The following is a 26135-nucleotide window of genomic DNA, read 5'->3' on the forward strand; positions in this document are numbered from 1 at the left end:
TTACAATTTCACCTTCTTTTAATTAAAATTGTGTGCTTTTAAGTTTTTCTTTGACAAAGGGCATTTTTGAGATTTTTGAATGTTTCACCATTCTCTATCTTTTGCTTATATATATTATCATATAAGCATTAATATTTCAATGTTAGTACATGTTAGAGAATCAATTGAATGATTCGTGCTGATATTTGGGATGTGTTACTTATCATTAGCATTTCTGCACGCACTTATGTGCGTCTTGGATGTTACTATTTTATGAAATTGATTGTGTTATTTAATTGTGTTATTATTAATAGTTATTGCTAATATAGTTGTTATGCAATCTATTATTATATTATTCATTTAATATTTGTTATGTTTATGACGTTATTTAGATAAATGGTATCATATAATTACTTTAGTATTTTTATTTATGTTTGATTATTCACTAGAAATTAATAGTATTTATGCAACATCTTATATGCATCTTGAAGAATGGTTTTGTAGTTGGTTTGTGTGTGTGGTTCGAGATATATCTAAGGAGGCGGGAGAAGACCTTAGATATATTCGAGTAAGAATTCGGGTCATGGAAGCTGGTCCCTAACGAAAAAGGAAAAATTGAGAAACTCGTTAATAAAAATGAGTTAAGGGACAGATGGACACTAATTCATATTTTATGGTATTTAGAGCTACATTGGTAAAATGCATTGTATGAGACATGCAGGCTTGGTGCCTTAAAGTATAAATTAGTGGGTTTAGAAGGGATTGAGTTCATGACATCATCGCATATGCATAACTTATTTACCTTGTAATTGTTTGATGCATGCCACTTTGATTAACAGTGTTAGCTGACTTTGAGGGAAATTGGGTGTTACGGTACCCTACTGGGCATTAAAATGCTCACACCCTAATAGATGATGCAGGTTTCAATGCAAATCCTGGGGAATGAGAAGTTCCACTAGCAGACTAGACCAGTATTGTTTGTTGATGTGTGTATAATTATTATGGAATAAATTGTTGGAATGTTACTCTAGTTTGTGTTACTAACTACAAGCTAGTGTGACTCTAACTTTGTATTATTAAATAAATTTGTAATATTATTGGCTCTATTTATATCATATCATAGTTATAGGATTTTGTTATTATAGCTAGGGTATGATTCACACCCTAATTTGAAATAATCCTTATTTTCATATCCGGGGGCGTGACAAAGTGAAGGTAAGACATTTTCTTAGTTGTAAGAAGATTAGTCTGAGACAGAGATGATGAATTGTGTGCCTGCTCAGAAGCACCAAAAAGACTTTAAAATTTAAATATAAAGGGAATGAAAGACCTTTGAAGATGAGTTTTTGTCGTAGCCAAGATGGAGAACATTGGTGAGGGGTTGCATAAGTGTCTTGAAGACTTTTGTTATGAGCATTTTTTATTATCAAAGATAAACTTCATTCGATAAACTTCAAAGTACAATCGAAGACATCAACATGATATCTAAAATACTAATCCCAAGAGGGCAACAAACTAACATGTTAAAAACTAAACTAAAACCAAAACTACTAGCCCACATCACCACAATTAACCATAAGCTCAAACGAAGCCTACATACCCAAACATAGCTGAAACCCTAAAGCAACCCATGAGCCTAAACGAACCTTGCCACCACTACATGAAGAAGCGTCGTCGATACCACACCCACTACCACATTCGTCATAGATGTGAGGAAATCATAGTTTTCATCGATCTACCTGTGCATAAGAGTGAACAAATAAACAAAAATAACGACCTTGACAAAGAACAATTGGGTGATTTGGAGCAACCTCCATCAAAGACGATGTAGACCCAAATTCGAAATGAAGGATATATTGTGTTTTTCTAAAAAACAAAGTTCATTTAGACATCTAGATTATCAAAAATTCATTTGATAGGCAAAGAAAGACTTTAAACAAAAACTAAAGCCTAAAAAACAAAACATTTCAAAGAATCTTAAGGTTCAAAGACTTGATGTGCATTGCAAACTACCATACCTGAAATTAAAGAGAGGAAGTTAGATAGAAACTCACCATTGGAACGCAACTTGAGTCCAACCCAAGTATTCCACCAAATGATGGTGGTAAGATCCACTTTCTACTTCTCCTCCAAGCCACAAAGTAGTAAAACATTCTCTTCCTCATACTAGAAGTTGGGATCCCTTATCGTACACTCACTTGCCTTTATGGACTTGTCGACAATCCCGACGTTATCTTAAATCGAGCCCAAGGATGAGCTCAACCTTATGATTCAATTAGAGACCAACTATTCATCCATAAGGTAACCATAGTGCTTTAGGTCTAAGGATTAACCTTGCGTAATTGTAAACGAAGAAATCTTGTTGCAAGTAGAATTTCCATACAAGATTCCTTAGTTTGATCGCTTTCAGTGAACTTACTCCCTAGCAAGCACCTACGTACTTATCTCAGTGTCCACACATGAATGACTCGAGACTAGTCATCCTCATGGTTGAGCAGGTAGAGTGCGTACTAATCTTTGCGGTTCGTCAATGCCTCGTTGAATGTTCCTATGTCTTGGAACATTTTTGGTTTGAGTTATTGGGAAATGCCCCTTTGCATCTAACTCCTTTAGATCACTTTCCTTAGTTTATAATCCATGGACTTGTCAAATAAGTTAATGGTCAAGCATGGACCGTTACTTGTGTTGACATTTTTGCCCTTTTGTGTTACCCTAAATGATTGGTTTAAATGAAGTTTCCACGAAAGATTTCATATAATGATTGGCTTTCAACGCATACTTATAACACAAAGAACATGAGAAGTTTTAAAAAGTGGGTTTCGGGAGAAGGATTTGTTTGAGAATGCCTAAAAGGAGTGATGAGGAACTTCAATTTAGTATGGCTTAGAAGAAATCACCACAAAAGGACTTTTTATCCAAAACACTCCAGTGGACTTATTCACTAATCAAAAAGAAAAAAAAAGCAAGAAGAGAGGAGGGCAATGATGCTTCTTGCTCCTCCCTCCTCAATGGAGTTTTTCCTTGGGACTCACAAAAGGAGAGGGCGGCTAGGGTTTCTCATGATATTTATGGTATAAGAAGACTTATTATGAGCATTTTATTATGTTTCTGATTTCTTCTATCCATTACCATTATGTATGTTGGAAAATGGTAACTAAAATCCCCACTAACCTTTGCACGACCTAGAACATCTTAGTGATTATCTTGTTTTTTGGCACCACAATGTGTATTTTTATGTTACTCTTATATTAATATGTTTATATTTATATAATAGAAATTGGAAAACAGTGTGTATTTTTATGTTACTCTTATATTAATATTTGTAGGTTTATAAAATAGAAAATGCAACATCATATCTATATAAGTTGATATTTTTAGGTTTACTTACCATTATATCAATGTTTATTCTTTTACAATTATAAAACGACAAAATAGCAATAGAGAAATATATATATATATATATATAGTGTAGTTTGTTGTAAAGTCAACAATGTGGATCCCAAAATGGCAAGCCCCACTACCCAATTGATTGAAGAATATTAATGATGTTTGTCTGCCAATTATCTTGTGAAGTGAACAGCCAATGTCTTAGGCCTATAAATAGATACCTCCATCAGGAGAAGAGGGTGCTTAGTGAAGAGGAAGAGAAGGAAGAAAGAAGGTGAGTGAGTGGATAGGAAAGAGAGCAGAGAGAAATTCTCCAAGAGAGAAAATTCAGTGAGCCACACATATTGTAAACACTAAAGTTGTAGCCCTATTATTTTATATAGTGGAAAAGTTACTGCTACTGCTCTCCGAGGACGTACACATAGCCGAACCTTGTTAAATGCTGTGTCTCATCTACTTTACGTGCAGCTCAATATTTTACCACATATTCCGTTAATTTTATAACATAGTTTAACTTTTTTTATATACTTTAAATAGAAAATTTTAATTGGCAAACAACTATTTTATAATTTGATAAGAGAAAATGCTAATTTGTGTGATAAAAAATAAAAATGATTTAAGTTAATATTGGGAAATATAATATAAATTGTAACACCCCGACTCTAAATTAAATTCCTAAATTAAATTTCTTAAGTAAAATAAATTTTGAATTTTCGAATTTACCCTTGAGGTAGGGGTAAATTGGTCATTTTCTTACCGAAAAGAGTTTGGAGCAATAGTTGGTATTTTTGGGTAGATCGTACTGAGATGAGTCCGTAGACACGTAGTGGGCTTGATTCGGAGTTGTAACGAAGAAATTACGATCAAAACATCGACAATGGCAAAACCATAAATATTTCGAAGTTGGTTTTAAAAATATTTTACTTCTTCTCTCTCTCTCTCTCTCTCCTCTCACTTGCGCAGAAACAGCCTCATTCGATTTTTATTCTTCTCTCCATCGAAGCAACTTCACTTCTCCATCATCGCCACCACACCTCCAAGTTGAGCGGCACTGGTTCCGTTGGAACCACCACACTTCCTTCTTTCTGTTCCAACCCACCGCCACCTTGACCCGCCGCTGCCGTCGTCGGAAACAGCCACGAAACGAAGCTGTTTTGACAGTTTTTCAACAAACTTTCGGCCTCTCGTTCTTTCTCATTTCTCCACCAAATTTGACGAGTAAGGTATGGATTTCTACCTATTTTCCATGCTCTAGCTGATGGTCGGATAGGATTTCGTTAATTTTGACCTTGGGTCATTTGAATTTCAACTTAGGGTTCGGCCGATTTTGGATTTCGGACTTCGCATCCGGTATTGGTTTGGTTTTGACATATATAGATATTTATTTGATTATGATGGTTTGTGATGCATTTGGATTTCTTGCATGGTTTATTAAACAGTGAGGTTATATTATGTTGGTTTACACTAAACTGAACTTTATTTTTGTCCACTCACATTTTTTTGTTTTGCGCCCCCAGCTAGTAGTTGACTAAGCTCCGCAGCTAAGTCGGATCGTGTGCTTACGAGCCTTGAGCTTTCGTAGGACTCCTTCATTCATTTTTCCCTTGAACTTTGTTTTTGTTGTAATTGAATTCCTTAGATATGCTCTGTTATCGCACTTGCTAGGGTTTGATTTTTGAGGCCGGAGGCTTTTGTTGTAAACTGTTTATTTGCTTTAAAGCATGCTGCTGGTTGGGTACCTTAAACTGTGAATTTTGAGCAGGTTGAATTTTTGGGGAAATGTTCAATTTACAGGGGAGACTCTGTCAAAATTTTGGTAGAAAGTCTCGATTCTTAGTATGTGGGCCCGGTATCGGGGTGATGTCGGTAATAAGACGGGATTTGCTCCGGTTTCCTAGGAAATTCCGGGGCGGGTCCTGTCATAAATACTATAAAAACTAAATTGTGAAGTGGAGGTCATGAGTTCAAGTAGGGGTGGGCATGGTATGGTATTGAGCTCGTACCGCTATCGATACCGAAAATTAAAACAGGTATGGTATGATATGAGATTATCGTTTGTCAAAGTTGATATCGTACCGTACCGTGCCAAATCGGTATCAGTACGGTATCGGTACAATTTCGGTATCAAAATGACACAACTAAAAAATGAACCAATAACAACATTTAACATTTCGCAGCTTCAGAAATTACCACATAACAATAATGAAAGACAGAGCATAGGACAATTCATGAAGAAAAGAGCATTTCTTGGTCAAAGACAGAGACTAAGTCCAAGAGTGATCTGAATTCTGATAACAAGGAACAAGACACTCACGTGTAGACCCCTGCATGGACCTTGATGACCACTCTCAAGAGATTAATGAATGGGAGAGAGTCAATGGCGTCCTGAATGGTTCTGAAGTCTCCAGCAGCACGGTTCTTAGTCACATGCAGAGTGTAAGAAGGGAATAGCTTATTTTTGGCTGTCTTGAACACAGAGTGCTTCAGTCTTCCAACAAACCTCACCCACTTCATGAATTGCTGTTCTGAGAATTGGGCTTGTGTCATGTTCTTGGTCAAATGTACTTTCCCAGCTGAATTCCCAGGTCGAAGTCCCTTGCAGTGGCATTGTGTTTATGTTGAATTGAAGAGAAAAAGAACAATAATAACATAGAAAATGTGTTGGAATGTTAGCATTTAATTTTAAAATAGAAAAAAGAATAGGGGCTAATATGAGAAGGAGAGAATATGAGTATAAAAAGTAAAAAAAATTATATTTCAGTATTCGGTACGGTACGGTATTGATCGGTACCAAATATTTGATACCGCTACCATATCATACTTTATTGGTACGGTACGGTACGATACTGATTATCTCCCCATCCCAAATGAAACGGTATGAAATCGATATGGTACAGTATGGTTAGTGTACGGTTTCGGTATTTCAGTTTTAAATGCCCACCCTTAAATTCAAGTCCTCCAAATTACATATCACTTTTTTTTTTTTTTTTGGCCATCGATGATGGGTATTGACAGCCACCAAGTCCGTCCTTGGCAAAATAACAAAATGATAATTTCCATTCTTGGTACAAACTTTGGACTAATCTTTTAAATAAAAAGGGCAAAACAATATTTCCTCTTATTAATTTAAATTGGTCCATTCAATTTGGGCCACATCATTGACCTATTACAAAAATAAATTCAAAACCCATTCACCAAATCCAAAACAAAAATACTCCGTTTATCGTATCCTTATTAGTAAAGATTTTTATCATTAACACCTAATTTTTCTTAAAATTTATACATAACCATATTACTTATAAAAGAAATAGAAAAAAAAAAAAAAGAATAAAAAAGAAGAAGTGTATTATTGGTCACAGTACGCAACGCTAGAATAAGTAACTTGAGAGAAAAACCGAGGAATCCCCCCATTTAAAAACCCTCGTCCAAACGCCAAACCCTCCTCTTTTCCCCAACTCTTCCCTCCTTTCTCTCTCTCTCTCTCTCTCTGAGATTCTCGGAGGCGCAAAACTCAAAAACACACGAAAACAAATAAACGCCTCCGTCCAAATCCTTTATCCCTTTACTTCTCCTTCCCCAAACCCTAAAGCTCCTCCGATGGCCACCGATCCTACCCAGCAGCAGCAACAACTGGCCATAATTCTGGGCCCCGACCCGACCCACTTCGAAACCCTAATATCTCATCTTATGTCCTCCAGCAACGACCAACGATCCCAGGCCGAAGCCCTCTTCAACCTCTGCAAGCAGGCCCACCCGGACGCCCTCCTGCTCAAGCTCCTTCACGTCTTGCAGTCCTCGACCCGACCCGAGTCCAGGACCATGGCCGTCATCCTCCTCCGCCGCCAGCTCACCCACGATGACTCCTTCCTCTGGCCCCGCCTCACCCCCAACACCCAGTCCACCCTCAAGTCCCTCCTCCTCTCCTCTCTCCAATCCGAGTCCTCCAAATCCATGTCCAAGAAGCTCTGCGATACCATTTCCGAGCTCGCCTCCTCCGTTCTCCCCGAAAACCAGTGGCCCGAGCTTCTCCCTTTCATGTTCCAGTGCGTCACCTCTGACAATCCCAAACTCCAGGAATCGGCTCTCTTGATTTTCGCCCAATTGGCGCATTACATCGGCGAAACCCTCGTTCCTCACTTGACTACCCTCCACGAGGTCTTCTTCCGGTGCCTGTCTACCTCCGCCAAGAGCGCCGACGTCAGAATCGCTGCCCTCGGGGCGTCAGTGAATTTCATCCAGTGCTTGACTAGTGCGGCCGAGAGGGACAGGTTCCAGGACTTGTTGCCGCTGATGATGCAGACGTTGACCGAGGCGTTGAATTGCGGGCAGGAGGCGACTGCGCAGGAGGCTCTGGAGTTATTGATTGAATTGGCAGGGACTGAACCGAGGTTCTTGAGAAGGCAGTTGGTGGATGTGGTGGGGTCCATGCTTCAGATTGCCGAGGCCGAGTCCTTGGAGGAAGGGACAAGGCATCTGGCCATTGAGTTTGTGATTACCTTGGCCGAGGCCAGGGAGAGGGCACCTGGGATGATGAGGAAGTTGCCGCAGTTCATTCAGAGGTTGTTTGCGATTCTCATGAACATGTTGTTGGACATTGAGGATGAACCTGAGTGGCACGCTGCCGATACAGAGAATGAGGATGCCGGGGAGACAAGCAATTACGGGTTTGGACAGGAGTGTTTGGATAGGCTCTCTATTTCCCTGGGTGGGAATACCATTGTCCCAGTTGCTTCAGAGGTTTTCCCGGCTTTCTTGGCTGCTCCCGAGTGGAAAAAGCACCACGCCGCACACATTGCCCTTGCTCAGATTGCCGAGGGTTGCTCCAAGGTATAAATAACTCATCCTTCGCTTTTGTGTTGCCAATGTTGGAGCTTCTGCTTTGTGTATAAGCGCTTACTTGATTAGTTATGTATGTGAGCCGTGGACAGTAATGTTAACGTGAGCCATGGACGCATTTGATATTGTATTTTTCTTCAGGATGATTAGTCATTACTGTAGGTGATCTAATGCCTTTCATACACAGCTTCATAATGAAATAACTTCTCACTTTATTTATGCATGTATTCCTCTGCTGGCTATATTATTCTCTTCCGAGTGGCGTGCTCTAACATTTGTACTTATTGGCGCAGGTAATGATAAAGAACCTTGAACAGGTCGTGTCAATGGTGTTGAATTCATTCCAAGATCCCCATCCGCGTGTGAGATGGGCAGCAATTAATGCAGTTGGGCAATTGTCAACGGATTTAGGCCCAGAGTTACAAGTCCAGTATCACCAGCGAGTGCTGCCTGCTTTGGCTGGAGCCATGGATGACTTCCAAAATCCTCGAGTACAGGTTTGTAACACTGTCCTGTACTCAATAGTAGGGCTTCCTTTCCCCATCTTGTAGGGCTGTATGTTCTTTTAACCCAACACCTCCTGCTTGATAAAATAATGTTTAATCATCTTCATTTTCAGTACTCTCATTTTTGCTGCTGTCTTGGTAAAATTTTATCCTTCTTGTAAAGATGAACTGATTAGGCTATGATATATAGTAATTTTGGAAAACCAAGCATAATTCATGTAACTATATATTTCGGTAACGGTGTCATTGAATGTTGATTCTTAATTTAGATAATATGGTTCTGCAAAATGAATTGATACCTGATTCTTTGTATGTTTTGTTAATCACAGAAATCATATTAATTTAATGTCTCCTATTTTTTTGAGGGCATAATTGTTTTTTTTTTGTTTTTTTTGTTTTTTTTGCAGTTTCATTTATTTATTTGTAAATAACAACTTGCACACTAATGCATTTATAAATATCTCCAATACAGAAAATTTCATGCAACTGCAAAATGTGAACCATACATTCTTAGGAAAAGAATTATATGTTATCTACAATAATATTATGCTCATCCGACAATATGTATCTCTAGCTCCTTCTTCATGCTTCAAACAGATGAATTAAGCATGCAACTTGAAAACATCTTATGCATGTTTAGATAAGGTTAGAATCCTGAGCCTGAGATGGCGGGTATTTGGGCTTTACAGAACTTTAATGGCACACATTTTTTTTTTTCATCTTCAAATGTCTGCTTCTGCATTTTTTTGGGATGGTAGTATTCCCCATTCCCTCCTTGTTGAAGTACATGTGTGGAAGAGTTCCCTTTAGGTTTGTTCTATAAGTTTTGTGCATGTTCTCCATGAAATTGCACTAACAGTTGAAACTATGTTTTAATTTTACAAGCAGTTTTGTGTTGACCCAAGTATATCCTTAAAATCATTAAATTCATTGAGTGGTGGCAAAATCACTACATACGATTAATTTCTTGTTTATTTATACGTAGACACACCCTCTCCGTAGTTCTTGATTTTCTAGACATTTATGAGTGATGACATTGATGCTTCTGGTTTCACTCTGCACATCAACTTGATGGTTTTTCTTTATTTCTATGTTACAGGCCCATGCTGCTTCAGCAGTACTCAATTTCAGTGAAAATTGCACCCCAGATATTTTGACACCATACCTGGATGGAATTGTGAGCAAGCTTCTTGTACTTCTACAGGTACATAATCTTCCTATTCAGCAATTTCACATAGAGAATATGTTTTTGGTGTATATGCTGGCAGAAGATGTATATATTAGTATATAAATTAAAAGTGATTGGTTGGTGAAACCACTTCATATTGGTACAAGAGCTGTAGTGGAAAAATATGTTGTATCAGATAAATATTGTGATTAATCATTGCATTCATGGCTCTTTGTTTAGTCACTTTCATAATGTGATGCAGTTAATGTTTTAGTTAGGCAATGAATGGTTGTTCATATTTTGACTTTTGGTAGTTGCAAAGGAAACATGGACTGGAGAACCTGATTTTTTTGAAAATAACACAGACCAGGGAAAAGATGCTAGGGAAGAAACCATGGATAAGGAGCTGACCAAGAATAGAATTAAAAGACTGTTTTTATGGTAGAATCAGATTGATGGTTCTTTTAAGTTTAAGAAAAAGGATTTTTGAGATGTTTGATTTTTATTGTGTTTAGTCAGAATGTCAGCAATATAAATGGGAAAACATCTTGTGGTGAGGCAGAGAAAATAAAAGAGAATAAGTTAATGAGGCTTATGACGGTGATTAAGTTGAAATTGAAAGCCATTGAGTTAAAAATTCGAAGAAATATCTTGCTTAACCTCTTTCCTTTGGTGTGGAGAATCTTTCTCCTTCTTGGTGCAAAGGCGTACTTGCATTTTTGAACTTATATGTTTTATATTTTTGTGTCCCAGAATGGGAAGCAGATGGTGCAGGAGGGTGCTTTAACAGCTCTAGCTTCAGTTGCCGATTCGTCACAGGTACTTGCATTTTAAAATCCATTATTAGGTTGCCAATTTCAGTTTATTTAAGAACACAATGATCAGATTTGACATTTGTATTTGTATTTGTATTTGCAGGAGCAATTCCAGAAGTATTATGATGCTGTAATGCCTTACTTGAAAGCTATCTTGATTAATGCTAATGACAAATCCAATCGCATGCTACGTGCCAAATCCATGGAGTGTATTAGTTTGGTTGGAATGGCTGTTGGAAAGGATAAGTTCAGGGATGACGCTAAGCAGGTGACGATAAATAACATGTTATACATTATCCTTGGTTTCAGATTAATGATGAGAGAGATCCACTATTTATTTATTTAGTTGTTTAGCTGATATTCTGTTTGGTTATTGAAATAATGGTGGCCCTATTGTTTTGTTTTGTTTGGGAAGATTATGGAAGTCTTGATGTCATTGCAAGGATCTCAAATGGAGGATCCTACAACAAGTTACATGTTACAAGTAAGTTCTTGTAACTTTGAGAAACAACAGCGAAAATGTAGAAGAATGTCCTGCGGATTCTACATATGTAAACTGAATAAACTAACTGCCTAATCATGTTTCAGGCATGGGCCAGACTTTGCAAATGCCTTGGACAGGATTTTCTCCCTTATATGAATGTTGTCATGCCCTCTTTGCTTCAGTCTGCTCAACTGAAGCCTGATGTGACAATTACATCTGCAGATTCAGATGCAGATATTGATGAAGATGATGATAGGTTGGTTGGTTAAATTTCACCTTTTAAGACCTGATATATGTATTGTATTTAGGAAAAACCACAATTTCTTTCCTGGTAGTCTTGGATGCTGTTCCTAATTGTTTGTGCTAGAAAAAGGCACTTTTGAGATCCTACTCATTTGGCTGAATAATACTTTATGGCAAAAAGTATCTATAATTTCAGTTTTTGACAGGTTTTGTGTTCTTAATGCAGCATTGAAATGATTACTGTTGGTGATAAAAGGATAGGAATTAGGACTAGTGTCCTGGAGGAAAAAGCTACGGCTTGTAACATGCTATGTTGCTATGCTGATGAATTGAAGGAAGGGTTCTTCCCATGGATTGATCAGGTTGATGATGATTCACATTTTGTTTTTGGGGGGGAGGGGGGAGGGGATGGTGGTGGTGCTTTTATCAACTTCAACAACTAGATAATGACTGTGCTTAAGTTATTGTAGGTTGCTCCAACATTGGTTCCTCTTCTCAAATTTTATTTCCATGAAGAAGTTAGAAAGGCAGCTGTTTCAGGTATTAGCTAGACCAGTTCTTGAATTTAATTATTTTCTCATATCAGATTCTTTTGGAGCTCTCCTAAAATTCTCTGTCATTTATCTACTTTCTGCAGCGATGCCTGAGCTGTTGCGTTCAGCCAAATTAGCTGTAGAGAAGGGACTTGCACAAGGTCATAATGAGTCCTATATCAAGCAGTTGTCTGATTACATAATACCAGCATTGGTTGAAGCACTACACAAGGTCTTGGAATCTTTGGTTTATTTGGTCTTCAGCAATGATCAATCATATTTTTTGCTATTTGTTTTGTTTATTTTCAATGCAAGTGACCTTGGTTTTGATGCCTTTGAACATATTTGGTGTGCAGGAGCCTGAGGTAGAAATTTGTGCAAGCATTTTAGATGCGTTAAAGGAATGTGTGCAGGTTTGTGGCATCAATTGATATTTGTTCCGTGTAATAGAACCCATAAACAAATGAATGTGTTTCATATCTGTTCTTTTTCCTGCATCTCTCCGTCCCAACTAGATGTTAATACATTTTATTTGCATGTTACTGATGTTAATAAGTTGTTAACTCAAGTTACTGTTTTAGTTATTTGCTATACACTATTACCTACATGTGCAATACCTACTTGCACCAGTGTATTTTTCTTTTTGGTTCAATTTCGTACTCCTCAAAGCTTCACTAATTTTTATTTTTTTAGTATGTGAAAATAACTGATTTGTGTTTGGCACAATAAAACTCTGATCAGTTTTACTGTATGGTTACTTTGAAATTGCCGGTGGTGATTCTTGCCTTTAATATGAAAAATGTGTGCTTCTAGATAATAATTTATATCTGTTGATTCAATTTCAACAAGTAAACTTAATAATTTCTACCACAATCAGAAAATTGTTATAAATGACATCAGTGTTTGTATTTTGAAGGAAAATAAAACCCATGAAAGCAATCTTGCCTTCAGGTTATGTTTTATATTGACTTCACTAGTTGATTGACTGTTCTTGAACTACGTGATAAAAGATTCTCCGTTGACATCCAATATCCTTTCCTGGATTTTATGTTTTTTCATAAATGTTTTTAGCCTTCTGTATTTGGCACTAGCCAAAAAAGCCTTCTATTGGCCTGTGCTTTGTTTTTAATTTAGTCCCTTATAATATAATCAAGTATGTTGGATACTATACTGGAAGGATGTTCAACACTTGTGTCTGCTTTATGGAGTTCTACCGCTAAATAAGTGTTTTGAAGTTGCCTTTCATTGGAGTTTTACCACTCTGCTGCATACTGCTATTGTGTTATGAAGTTGGATCTATTTTAATGTAGTATTTCTTTCAGATTTCTGGAGCACTTCTTGATGAAAACCAAGTTAGGTGCATCGTGGATGAAATCAAACAAGTTGTTACAGCCAGTTCATCAAGAAAACAAGAGCGAGCAGAAAGGGCCAAGGCAGAGGACTTCGATGCAGAAGAAGGAGAACTGCTTAAGGAAGAAAATAACCACGTCGGTAGTGAAATTATATAATACGTCGTTTGTATATAAATAACCGTCGTGTGTTTTTTGTTCTTAGTTTTTTATATATCTTTGTTTTAGGATGAATTGCAAAAACAAGTCTTGGAAGGCAAAGTCAGTGTATCTGGCAGCAATGATGTGCTGAACATGGCTTTGGGCCCCGAGCATCCAGGCAGAGTGAGAGGTGTAAGTGCTGGGATTTTCCCAAGACAATATTTCAATTTACTCAAACCACAGAGGATGAGCTTTGACGACCGTTTAAAGGACAGTTTAAGAGCTCCTTCAAGAAGAGAATAAAAAGATGGAAGCTAAGGCAAGGGAAGAGGCTTTAAGGATGGAGGCTAGAACCAAACAATTGGTAGAGGCTGAGAGGGAGCATTTCCTGAGTCAGCTTTCCCAATTAATTCTCAATTTTGATCCAAGCATGCTTAAACCAAGAATTAGCCAAAGTCCCAAAAATCCAATGTCTAACAAAGCAAGCTGCTCTGGAGGTTATGTGAGATCCCTAATAGTTTTTAAAAAAACAGAGAATTCAAAGTTCAGATATGTTACCTTTTCTTCCTGATGTTTCCCATTTTTGGCAGTATCATCCTCAAAATGTAGGGGTATCACATCACCTCTAGAGCAGCTTACTTTGTCAGACATTGTTTTTTTGGGACTTTGGCTAATTCTTGGTTTAAGCATGCTTGGATCAAAATTGGGAATTAATTGGGAAAGCTGACTCAGGAAATGCTCCCTCTCAGCCTCTACCAATTGTTTGGTTCTAGCCTCCATCCTTAAAGCCTCTTCCCTTGTCTTAGCTTCCATCTTTTTATTCTCTTCTTGAAGGAGAACTCTTAAACGGTCGTCAAAGCTCATCCTCTGTGGTTTGGGTAAATTGAAATATTGCCTTGGGGAAATCCCAGCACTTACACCTCTCACTCTGTCTGGATGCTCGGGGCCCAAAGCCATGGTCAACACATCATTGCTGCCAGATACACTGACTTTGCCTTCCGAGACTTGTTTTTGCAATTCATCCTAAAACAAAGATATATAAAAAAGTAAGAACAAATAACACACGACGGTTATTTCTTAAGGGTTCAGGATAGTACTTTGTAACGACAGCGGTTAAGTCGTGGAATATATATTTTACGTCGGATAGTTAAATATCCGCCATGGTTTCTCATTTTTACAATTTATTAACACCGACGTGGGTTGTTGTTGTGATAAGAATATTTTATTATTTTTATATCAAAATATTCAAAATAAATTTAAAATAAATCAGAAAAATGAAAAGTCAACTCCTATGAAGTCATTGATATTTTTTCTTCCCCCTAAACCTTGAAAAAATTCATTTTGAATAACAAAAATTTAAAATGACCATCCAAAACAAAATTGTTTTGATGAGTCATAAAATCACTTCTAGTTTTATGGTTTAAGAGTCTAGGGTTTAGAGATTAGGGTTGTTAAGTATAATTTTTGGGTAGTATAGGGTATATATTAGGCTGTAAAACCATAAACCCTTTTATAAACTTAAAATTTTAAATTATATAATTTAGTTTTAAGGGTTTAGGGTATTAATTTTAAACGACGGTGGTTGAGTCGTGGAATACATATGTTACGTCGTGCAGTAAAATATCCGACATGGTTTCTACTTTTAACGACGTCATTTTAATATGTAAGTCGTCTATTATAATTTACAACGCCTTCAATTTCTTAACCCCGACGTGGTTTGTTATTGTGATAAGAATATTTTATTTTTTTTATATCAAAATATTCAAAATAAATTTAAAATAAATCAGAAAAATGCAAAGTCAACTCCTATGAAGTCATTGATATATTTTCTTCCCCCTAAACCTTGAAAAATTTCATTTTGAATAACAAAAATTTAAAATGACCATCCAAAACAAAATTGTTTTGATGAGTCATAAAATCACTTCTAGTTTTATGGTTTAGGGTTTAGAGTCTATGGTTTAGAGATTAGGGTTTTTATTTATTGGGGTTTATTTTTAAAGTATAATTTTTGGGTAGTCTAGGGTATATATTAGGTTGTAAAACCATAAACCCTTTTATAAACTTAATTTTTTAAATTGTATAATTTAGTTTTAAGGGTTTAGGGTATTAATTTTTAACGACGGTGGTTGAGTCGTGGAATACATATGTTACGTCGTGCAGTAAAATATCCAACATGGTTTCTACTTTAAACGACGTCATTTTAATATGTAAGTCGTCTATTATAATTTACAACGTCTTCAATTTCTTAACCCCGACGTGGTTTTTAGTCGTCTTTATATCAAAATATTCAAAATAAATTTAAAATTAATCCAAAAAATGAAGCGTCAAAATAAACGGCGTTACGTTCAGTGTTTCCGTCGTGGAATATTACATTTACGTCGGTTCTTGTAGAACTTTCGCCATGGTTTTTCTTTCGACGTTTTAAAGAGCGCGCTCTCTAAAAATTTTCGCGCGACCTAAATTTTTTAGATTTGGCTCTTATTCTTATACTTCGAACCCTGAACCCTAAAATTTTCAGATTTCGCGCAACATAACATTTCGCTCTCTCACTTCTGCTTCTAATTAAAAGTTGCACTCTCCAGGCTCCGTCGAATCTGTGAGCTCGTCCAACCTGTAAGTACAAACCCTATCTTCCCCTTGTAAATTCATTGAATGATATTAGGTTGTTTTGTTAAAGGGTTTTAGGTATATGCTTTGCGATCCGTTAATAATGTGCTTATAGGTATGGGTTCATGGATTTTCTGTTTAATGGGTTCATGGATTACATTATCTGTTATGTTGAATTGGGAATGGATTTAATTTTGTCGGATCTTTTAATCACCCTATGTTATGTTGAATTGGGAATGGATTTATTGTTTTCATGCTTGGTTTCATGTATATGTTGGTTTCTTGCTTGGTTTCATATATATGTTGTGTTCTTAATGGGTTTTGGGTTCTTGAAAATAAACTGAGACACGACGAATTTTTAGGCATACGACGACGATTACACGACGGTTTTTTTAAACTACCGTCGTTGTATTACTTATACACGACGGTTTTTTCATAAACCGTCGCTTGTATTACTTATAATAGACGACGTCTGTTGAAAATCCGTCGTCTATATATGCCAAATACGCCTGTTTTTGTTTAAAACCCGTCGTCTCTGTTGTGTATTACTTGCTATTAGATCTTTGTATAATCTGCTATAGTGATGGTCATTGCCTGTATTTTCACTTTATTATAGATAATAGGTTATAGTGTCGGAGATGGATAAGTCATGGATGCACCCGGATAGAAGATCGAAGGCATATGAATTTGGGGTGGAAGCATTTTTGAACTTTGTTGTAGAAAATCTTCTAACTACAACACATATCCGTTGTCCATGTGTTAAATGTGTTAATTTGAAGTTGTTTGGGGTTGGAATTATAAGGGATCACGTATACTTTAATGGAATTGACCAAAGCTATAAGAATTGGACATTTCACGGAGAACCTTGGGAAGCAACTACTAATGCTAGTAGAAATGTTGAAGAAGATGATGGCCATAGTAGGTACAGTTTTGTGTCTGAAGAAATTGATATGGATGATAATGATTTTGGTGATTTTGGTGATTTTGGTGATTTTGGTTCCGATCCGTATGAGTTTGCCAATGTGATTGGGGATGGAGATCAACCAGTGTACCCTGGTTGTAGAAAGTACACGAAGTTATCGGCATTAGTGAAGTTGTATAATTTGAAGGCAAAACATGGGATGAGTGATGTCTGCTTTACAGAATTATTGATACTTCAAGGCGATTTGCTTCCAGAAGGAAATACAATACCAACCTCTATGTATGAGGCTAAAAAGACTTTGTGTGCATTGGGGCTGAGTTATGAGAAAATGCACGCATGCCCCAATGATTGCATCTTGTATAGGAAGGAGTATGAGGATTCAACTAATTGTCCTACTTGTGGTATCTCAAGGTGGAAGGAAGGCAAAGATTCAATCTTGAAAGAGGGTGTGCCAGCGAAGGTGGTGTGGTATTTTCCTCCAATTCCAAGGTTTAAAAGGATGTTTCAATCACATGAGACAGCTAAGAGTTTGACTTGGCATGCTGCTAGAAAATCAATTGACGGTCAGATGTCTCATCCGGCGGATTCCCCGCCTTGGAAACTTCTTGATGATAAATGGCCTGAGTTTGGTAATGAGCCGAGAAACTTGAGATTGGCTCTTTCATCTGATGGATTCAATCCCCACAGTTCTCTAAGTAGCAGATATAGTTGTTGGCCGGTTATCTTAGTTACATATAATCTCCCTCCATGGTTGTGCATGAAACGAAAGTTCATGATGTTAACCTTATTGATTTCCGGTCCTAAACAACCCGGAAATGATATAGACGCCTACTTGGAGCCTTTGATTGATGATTTAAAATCTTTGTGGGTTGGGATTAGAGGAGTGTATGATGCACATAATGGAGAATACTTTACACTCAGAGCTGCATTAATGTGGACAATTAATGATTTCCCCGCCTATGGAAACTTATCTGGTTGTGTTGTTAAAGGATATAAAGCTTGTCCAATATGCGGCGATGATACACCTAGTCACAGGTTGAAAAATGGCCACAAAATTTGTTACATTGGGCATAGAAAATGGTTACCAATCAATCATCCATATAGGAGGCAACGTGCAGCTTTTAATGGGAAACCCGAATATGGCATACCTCCCGAGCCATTAACCGGAGAAGAAGTGCTGCATATGGTTGAAAATGGTGACAGAGTTTGTTGGAAGAAGAAATCAATATTCTTTGATCTCGAGTATTGGAAATACCTTCCTGTGAGGCATGCCCTAGATGTTATGCACATTGAGAAGAATGTTTGCGATAGTATCATTGGTACATTGCTGGAGATCCCTGGAAAAAATAAAGATGGGATTGCTGCTCGATTAGATTTATTGAACATGAACATGGGGTCAAAACTGATTTGCAACCCAAGTATGGAGAAAGACGTACTCGTTTGCCTCCTGGGCCTTGGAATTTGTCAAGAGCAGAGAAGAGAGAGGTTTGCAATTCTTTCTATGGTATGAAGGTCCCTGAAGGTTATTCTTCAAATATTAAAAATCTTGTATCTTTACAAGATTCAAGACTTCTTGGCCTTAAATCACATGATTGTCATACCTTAATGCAACAATTGCTCCCTGTGGCAATTCGTTCTGTTTTGGAGAAGCCTGCAAGGTATGCAATAACTCGTTTGTGCTTCTTCTTCAATGCTATATGTGCAAAGACTGTTGATGTTTCCAAGCTAGATAAGTTGGAAGAAGATGTAGTAGTTACTCTGTGTTTGCTTGAGAAGTACTTTCCCCCTTCATTCTTTGATATCATGGTTCATCTAGTAGTACATCTTGTCAGAGAAGTTCGTCTATGTGGGCCAGTATATTTTAGGTGGATGTATCCGCTTGAAAGATATATGAAAGTGCTGAAGGGGTATGTTCAGAATCGTACTCGTCCCGAAGGTTGCATTGCTGAGCGGTATATAGCTGAAGAAGCGGTAGAGTTTTGTACTCAGCATTTATCCGATGTTAGTACAGTTGGAGTGCCTTCAAGCCAAAAGATGGGAGTTTCAAAGCCATTATCAGGTTGCACAGTGAGCGTAGTTGATCAGGACCTGTTGAATCAAGCACATCTATATGTCTTGGAGAATACGGAGGAAGTCCTACCTTATATCGAGTACGTATGAGTTTTATTCTTTAAGTTTCCATTTTAAATTATTTCTTATGTTTATCTTATATATTTGGGACCGTAATGCTTGAATTTTTCGTGTCATGTAGGCAACATATGATCCACATCAAGACTGCTTATCCAAAATTTAGAAAGAGAACAAAGTGGCTGCAGGATAAGCACAATAGCACTTTCATTCAATGGCTACGCTTCAAGGTATATGTTGTTGAATAACATATTTCTTTTTTAATTTTCTTCTTATTTCTATGTTAGATTGAATTAAGATTTGATTAATTTGCAGGTTCAAAGTGAACTTGAGGAAGACAATCATGGCGTATCAGAAAATTTAAGGTGGCTAGCAGCTGGTCCAAACATGGCAGTGCCATTATATAGGAGCTATCTTATTAAAGGTATTAAATTCAATATCAAGGCACAAGATGATGTGCGGACAACTCAAAATAGTGGAGTTTATTTACTTGCACATACCATGCAAGTTGTTAGTGCCAAGGATAAAAACCCAATTCTCTCAAATATGGGTTTCTATGGTGTCATTCAAGAAATTTGGGACCTTGACTACCAAAAGTTTACAATCCCAGCCTTTAGGTGTGATTGGATAGATAGTTCTGGTCTTGTAGTCGACGAACTTGGATTTACCCTTGTAGATTTGAGTAAAATTGGACATAGGAATGACCAATTTGTTTTGGCTTCTCAAGTCAAACAAATATTTTTTGTTGACGACCCGATGCATCGTGGTTGGTCGGTAGTGTTATCAATGCCTAATAGAGAATATAATGATGTTATTGGTGATGAAGTCTTAGGTGATGTGATAATTGAGTGTGAGCCATTTACTAGAGGGATGCCAAATGTTGACACATTTGATGAACCGGTGGGTGAGTTAGGTGGTCAAAATATTCGAGGTGGGTGTGAAGATATATGGATTGAATGATGCTTATGTAATTGGCAGTGTATGACATTAATTTTGTAATATATTGTAATGTGATTTCTTCACTTTCATTATACAGGTTTTGGCCACAAAACAATCAGTGCAAAAAATACTGGTTCCAGATTACATCATTATATTCTGCATAAAAAACGACGTCTGTTCAAATAAAACACGACGTTATTGTGAACCAGTTATTCAGCATATTTACCGACGCCTTAAAGCAACGTAACAATGAAGAACCACGACGCTATTGTGAAGCAATTATTCAGGATATCACGTCGGGGAAGGATTAAGAACCGCCATGTAATTCAAAATAACACGACTCCAATCCCATAATACCGACGTCTAAAAAACGAGATAAATAATCTGAACGTTAAAAAATACGACGCCATCATACATTTTCCACGTCGCAAGTTCTTTTATAAACGAAGAGGAACGAAATGAATTCCGACGGTAATTCATTATAACCGCCGCCTAATATCAATTAAACGACGTTATTTGTAATACGGCTCTCATCATAATCAACGCCGTCTATATGTTCTGTAATACGGCTCTCATTTATTTGGAACCGACGTTGTTTAGAAGTTCAACGTCGTCTACATTAATAAGTGCGGCGTGAGTAATGAATACATATAAATACAACGTCGACTATATAAATGCCACCGACGTTGTTTCGCATTTCAACGTCAACTATATAAATACATACGTCGTAAATAATGACACTGACAACTATTTCCACGTCATCTTTTTTAGAAAAATCGAAGTGGAAAATTTATTTCACGACGGTTGTTTGTAAATAAGAGACGTAGTAGATTTCAATAACGTCGTCTTCTCATGTATTTAAAGACGCCATATTTTTTCTTGTCGTGAAAATTATATTTAACGGCGTAGTGTTTTAGTTGTCGTCGTTGTATGTCTATCTTGCGGCCTTGTTCTTTTAATATGTGTCATATTTTTCCTTTTTAACGACGGTGATTTGTTTGAGTTGGTCGCCTATTCTCATCCTCGACTATTTTTTAAAACTTTAGCAGACTAAACACGTCTGTTTTTATTTGTTTTCGACGTTGTTTTATTTAACAACGCCTAATATTTATCGTCGTTGTTTGTTTCTGAAAATAGGACGTATAAATTTTGTAATACGACTCTCATATATTTGTAACCGACGTTGTTTCGTTGTTCAACGTCTACTCTATAAATACATACGTCGTAAATAATGACACTGACAACTATTTCCACGTCATCTTTTATAGAAAAATCGAAGTGGAAAATTTATTTTACGACGGCTGTTTTTATATAATGTATTTAAAGACGATTGTCGTAAGTAAGTATGTCTATCTTGCGGCCTTGTTCTGTTAATATGTGTCATATTTTTCCTTTTTAACGACGGTTTTTTTAGAGAGTTGGTCGTCTATTCTCATGACCCACGACATTGTATTTTTACCGTCGTCTTTTTGCATGAATTGTTATATCGTCGAAAGCCCATGGATATTCCTGAACTTGAAGTTGTGGGTATATAGTAGTTAATGCTCTTCACTACTATATTGTGATATTAGCGTGGCTTTTACTCAATCCATATTTCATGTCCATTTGAAAAGGGCGAATAAATTCTGAGTATGTGTTTAGCCCGGGCCAGAAGTTACGGGCTCACATGCATTGAAATATGAAATTTGGGAAAGTCAATGTGGTTATTTGAACCTATAAGGCACAAGGTTCCAAACCGTCATTTTGAAAAGACGTAAAAACCACAGGTACAAGTTTAAGAATGTGCGCAATTATTATAACAGGAAAGGAGCATATAACAAGATAGATTTTTTCCACCTGCAATGAAGGTGCAGGCCCTGTAAAATCTATAAAATTACATTATGTTCTGGAAGCCTCTGAAGGAAGAGGACGGCGCCTCTTAAGCTTAGCCATGAGCCTCTCGTGGTCTCCCAAAATTCTTTCATTTGAGACCTGCAGCATGTCTAGCCTTCTCAGTGTATCAACGGAGTACGAACTCACTAGTTTCAACAAGGCATTATTCTCTCCTTTAAGTTTCTCAACCTCCTGTTGAGACTCATGAAGCATTCTTTGAAGAGACGAATTTTCAGTTGTTAGCTTCTGAACCTCGTTTGCTCTAGCACGCAAACGATCAGCCATGTTAGAAACAGAAGCAGCACTCTGAATGCTAGAAGCCATTGAGTCATCAATAGCCTCTTCCTCAGACCTCCCTGTTAACAATATTTCATCCATTGGAGTAATGAAATTCCTAGCTACTATGACAGCAGTAGCATCATTCATCATCACAGAATCATTAACTGTGAGATGACGATTTTGGGATACAAAGGATGGACGCCAAACTTTGGCGTCACTGGTTGTTGTGGGAGCATCATTTAAATTGAAATAATTTGGGCAGGAAGAAGAGGAAGCCATTTTAAGAAGGTTTCGAAGAAAGTCTTAGAAAAACTAAAGTTTCAGAAAATGAAGGAAGTTGAGTTGAAACGCAGTTGCTCCAATCAAGTTTTGTATAAGCAATATCTATAGACGGAAATGTGGCAATTTTTCCAGGATCCCAATATCTTCTCGGATCCCCATAATTCTTTTTCTTTTCCAGATTCCAAAACTTCACGCGGCCTCCATTAATGTTTGTCGGCACTTTCGGCGTTTTCAAGTATTATTTTCGTCAAAGCTGATCTTGCTTTGCGGATTTCACGGAGCTATTTTTTCAAAAGCACCCCGAGAATCTCGCAATTTTCCTATGGTTAATTTGAAATTCACCGGTTCTACCTATTCCTCTTATTTGTGTATAAATGTGTTACTAAATTTTCTTTGCAGAAGACATCCAGTTTTCTCCATACCTAGTGATGCGATATCTACTTGTTTTTCTTATCAGTAAGCACTCAATATGCCCGAGAAGCAAGACTATCTCTGATCATCCATTCAGGAAGCGAGACTATCCCTGATCACGTTTCCGCTACATCAGGGAACTGTGAAGGCGACCTTATGCTCTAATCTCCTGAGGTCCTTCTAGACTAGGAGAAATGAGAGCTTGTTGTCTGCTCCCACCAGCTTCCTTCCTTGATTGCTTACCTTACCTTGCAATCAATATCACAATTTTTGTATCTTTTTCTTTCTTTTTATAACTCTCTGTTCATAAGGGATTTTATTTCTTTAGAATGAACATCCGAAGAAAGAATCCATGCGGTGATCCTAACTCTGAGGGTTATTTGTTTTTTTGACAGAGAGAAGAATTGTGATTTTTGCTCTTGCAGGATATAACTAGATCATCAAGCGCTACATTATATTTACTGGGCCGATACGAGCTTGAATGATACTTGAGAAAAGTTTCTCCCACCTAAGGATGTAAGCAATACTTGTGTTATTTTATGCTTATATACTTATTTGATATTTTATCTTGAAAGGTAACCAAATGGGGAGATAAGTCCGTTCCAAAAGAATGGCTTGTATGTATCCATGAATTATTAACGCAAATTTTACAGATTGCAAGTTGGATACATTGATAATACACTGCACAGATTAAAGTCCCATAAGAACAAAATATGGGTATAGCAGTGATCAATATGATGCACGCCTGTTGCGTAGCAAATGATGTGGATTGAAGTCCCGAAAGGACAATCCTTTGACATGTCAATATTGATATTGTGCACGCCTAATGCGTAGCAAATTGTATGGGTTAAAGTCCCAGAAATTAATTGACATGTATGTATTAATCTGTGGCATGCCTGCAGCATGACAGATATATGGGTTCTAAATGTTCCAACTCCCTAAATGGAGATTATCCACGCCCTACTATAAAATAACGCTCCATTGGAGGTTATAATCCACATTCTCACATAATAAAAGCCCCCTGCAGTGGCTTGGGTACCCAAAAGCAAAGAAATGCTTATAATTGATGTATGCGCATGCACATGAGAATGGTGGGATCATGAATTGATGAATGACAAATTTTGATTTTGGAGTAGCTACTCAAATCATCAATGGGCTGTGTTGATTGGAACCACGTTCAATTATTAAATGTCGACAATATCATTGGCCAAAATGGAATGAGGTAATTCCATTATAGATAAGAATGAACGTGAAAGAACAAACCCACAATACGAACCCCAAAATTTGTTAATACTGAAAGTTATACTTGGGTGTTCGGAATAAAAGGGAATATACCTACTTTGTATGACACAATGTTTTTGGCATAAACAAGGAATGTTGGGTTTTCTCCATATTTATAGATTCAATTGTGCCCCTTTATTGCACATTTACGGAGACCAACATGTTATCTTTAAGGGTTATTAAATGCACGGAGCATATTGCCAGAAGCGATTCCCTAAAGATGTATAAATAGCTGGTTAAAGCTATATAATGTGTCATAAAGTTTAATCCCTTTAAACAAAATCCTTGAAAGGATTGAAATTGCATGAAGCAAGTCCCTGAATGACATGTGCCTGAAGCACAAAATCTGTACTCAATGTTAATGTGCATAAATTGCCTCAGTGAGTATATTGATTATAATGTGTTTGCAACACATTAAAGCTTCTGAAGAGTTCAAGAAATATTTGTCTTGACTTAAAGATCGAGCATTATGCCAACGAGATTCTTGCTTATACTAAGAAAGTATTGAAGCATTTTTATGAGGATTATCCGTTGGACACTTTAAGGATTTTCCGGAAGTATATTGGACCGGACATCATATTTTCCAGATAGAGCTCAACTCCATCACCATCATTTTGGGATGATGTGAGGTATATTTGATGCTATCTCTGCATAACACCATGTACGGGCATATTCTTTCAAGTGAACTTACAAATAGCCCAAGTTTTGTTGGAAACGCGGACTCTGAAAATTTCTATGATTTACATAGAGATAGCTCACTGGAAATATATTTACTTACTCAACTACGAGAATTGTTAATGGCTACATCCTCCACTCACTCCGAAAGATTCTCACTCCAAAAGATAGTCATGAAGACATCAGGGGGAGATATTAATCAGGGGGAGCATCCAGAAGTATGCTATACAGATTGTTGTACTCTTCTTTCTTCCTTCTATCAGTTTTCTACCTCACTAGGTTTTTCTCCAAGCAAGTCTTTAATGATGCAACTAACATATCATTTGTGGTATCCAAAGGGGAGTGTTGTAAAGTCAACAATGTGGATCCCAAAATGGCAAGCCCCACTACCCAATTGATTGAAGAATATTAATGATGTTTGTCTGCCAATTATCTTGTGAAGTGAACAGCCAATGTCTTAGGCCTATAAATAGATACCTCCATCAGGAGAAGAGGGTGCTTAGTGAAGATGAAGAGAAGGAAGAAAGAAGGTGAGTGAGTGGATAGGAGAGCAGAGAGAAATTCTCCAAGAGAGAAAATTCAGTGAGCCACACATATTGTAAACACTAAAGTTGTAGCCCTATTATTTTATATAGTGGAAAAGTTACTGCTACTGCTCTCCGAGGACGTAGGCATAGCCGAACCTCGTTAAATGCTGTGTCTCATCTACTTTACGTGCAGCTCAATATTTTACCACATATTCCGTTAATTTTATAACATAGTTTAACTTTTTTTATATACTTTAAATAGAAAATTTTAATTGGCAAACAACTATTTTATAATTTGATAAGAGAAAATGCTAATTTGTGTGATAAAAAATAAAAATGATTTAAGTTAATATTGGGAAATATAATATAAATTGTAACACCCCGACTCTAAATTAAATTCCTAAATTAAATTTCTTAAGTAAAATAAATTTTGAATTTTCGAATTTACCCTTGAGGTAGGGGTAAATTGGTCATTTTCTTATCCGAAAAGAGTTTGGAGCAATAGTTGGTATTTTTGGGTAGATCGTACTGAGATGAGTCCGTAGACACGTAGTGGGCTTGATTCGGAGTTGTAACGAAGAAATTACGATCAAAACATCGACAATGGCAAAACCATAAATATTTCGAAGTTGGTTTTAAAAATATTTTACTTCTTCTCTCTCTCTCTCTCTCTCCTCTCACTTGCGCAGAAACAGCCTCATTCGATTTTTATTCTTCTCTCCATCGAAGCAACTTCACTTCTCCATCATCGCCACCACACCTCCAAGTTGAG

The 26135-nt window shown here is 37.1% G+C and overlaps 1 protein-coding gene across 2 annotated transcripts; it reads left to right on the forward strand.

Moving 5' to 3' along the window:
• Nucleotides 1-6779: 6779 nt before the first annotated feature.
• LOC117634892 (importin-5-like) lies at nucleotides 6780-13506 on the forward strand. 2 transcript variants are annotated; one of them, XM_034369165.1, is made up of 12 exons: nucleotides 6780-8193; nucleotides 8496-8699; nucleotides 9808-9912; nucleotides 10630-10695; nucleotides 10795-10959; nucleotides 11107-11175; nucleotides 11280-11431; nucleotides 11645-11780; nucleotides 11889-11958; nucleotides 12056-12183; nucleotides 12308-12364; nucleotides 13274-13506. In XM_034369165.1, the coding sequence occupies exons 1-12, from the start codon at nucleotides 6964-6966 to the stop codon at nucleotides 13457-13459; spliced, it is 2568 nt and encodes an 855-aa protein (XP_034225056.1). In that variant the 5' UTR covers nucleotides 6780-6963; the 3' UTR covers nucleotides 13460-13506. The 2 variants fall into 2 exon arrangements, with proteins under 2 accessions (XP_034225056.1, XP_034225058.1); XM_034369167.1 differs by lacking the exons at nucleotides 9808-9912; nucleotides 10630-10695.
• Nucleotides 13507-26135: the final 12629 nt, after the last annotated feature.

The sequence above is a fragment of the Prunus dulcis genome, chromosome 7 (assembly GCF_902201215.1).
Source record: "Prunus dulcis chromosome 7, ALMONDv2, whole genome shotgun sequence".
Lineage (NCBI taxonomy): Eukaryota > Viridiplantae > Streptophyta > Magnoliopsida > Rosales > Rosaceae > Prunus > Prunus dulcis.

What these genes read in the sequence shown, in the direction of transcription:
- LOC117634892 (XM_034369165.1), top strand. Translation starts at nt 6,964, where the DNA reads ATGGCCACCGATCCTACCCAGCAGCAGCAACAACTGGCCATAATTCTG. An exon ending in TTGCCGAGGGTTGCTCCAAG is followed by an intron (nt 8,194 to 8,495) that starts GTATAAATAACT and finishes TTATTGGCGCAG; the next exon opens with GTAATGATAAAGAACCTTGA. An exon ending in TCCAAAATCCTCGAGTACAG is followed by an intron (nt 8,700 to 9,807) that starts GTTTGTAACACT and finishes TCTATGTTACAG; the next exon opens with GCCCATGCTGCTTCAGCAGT.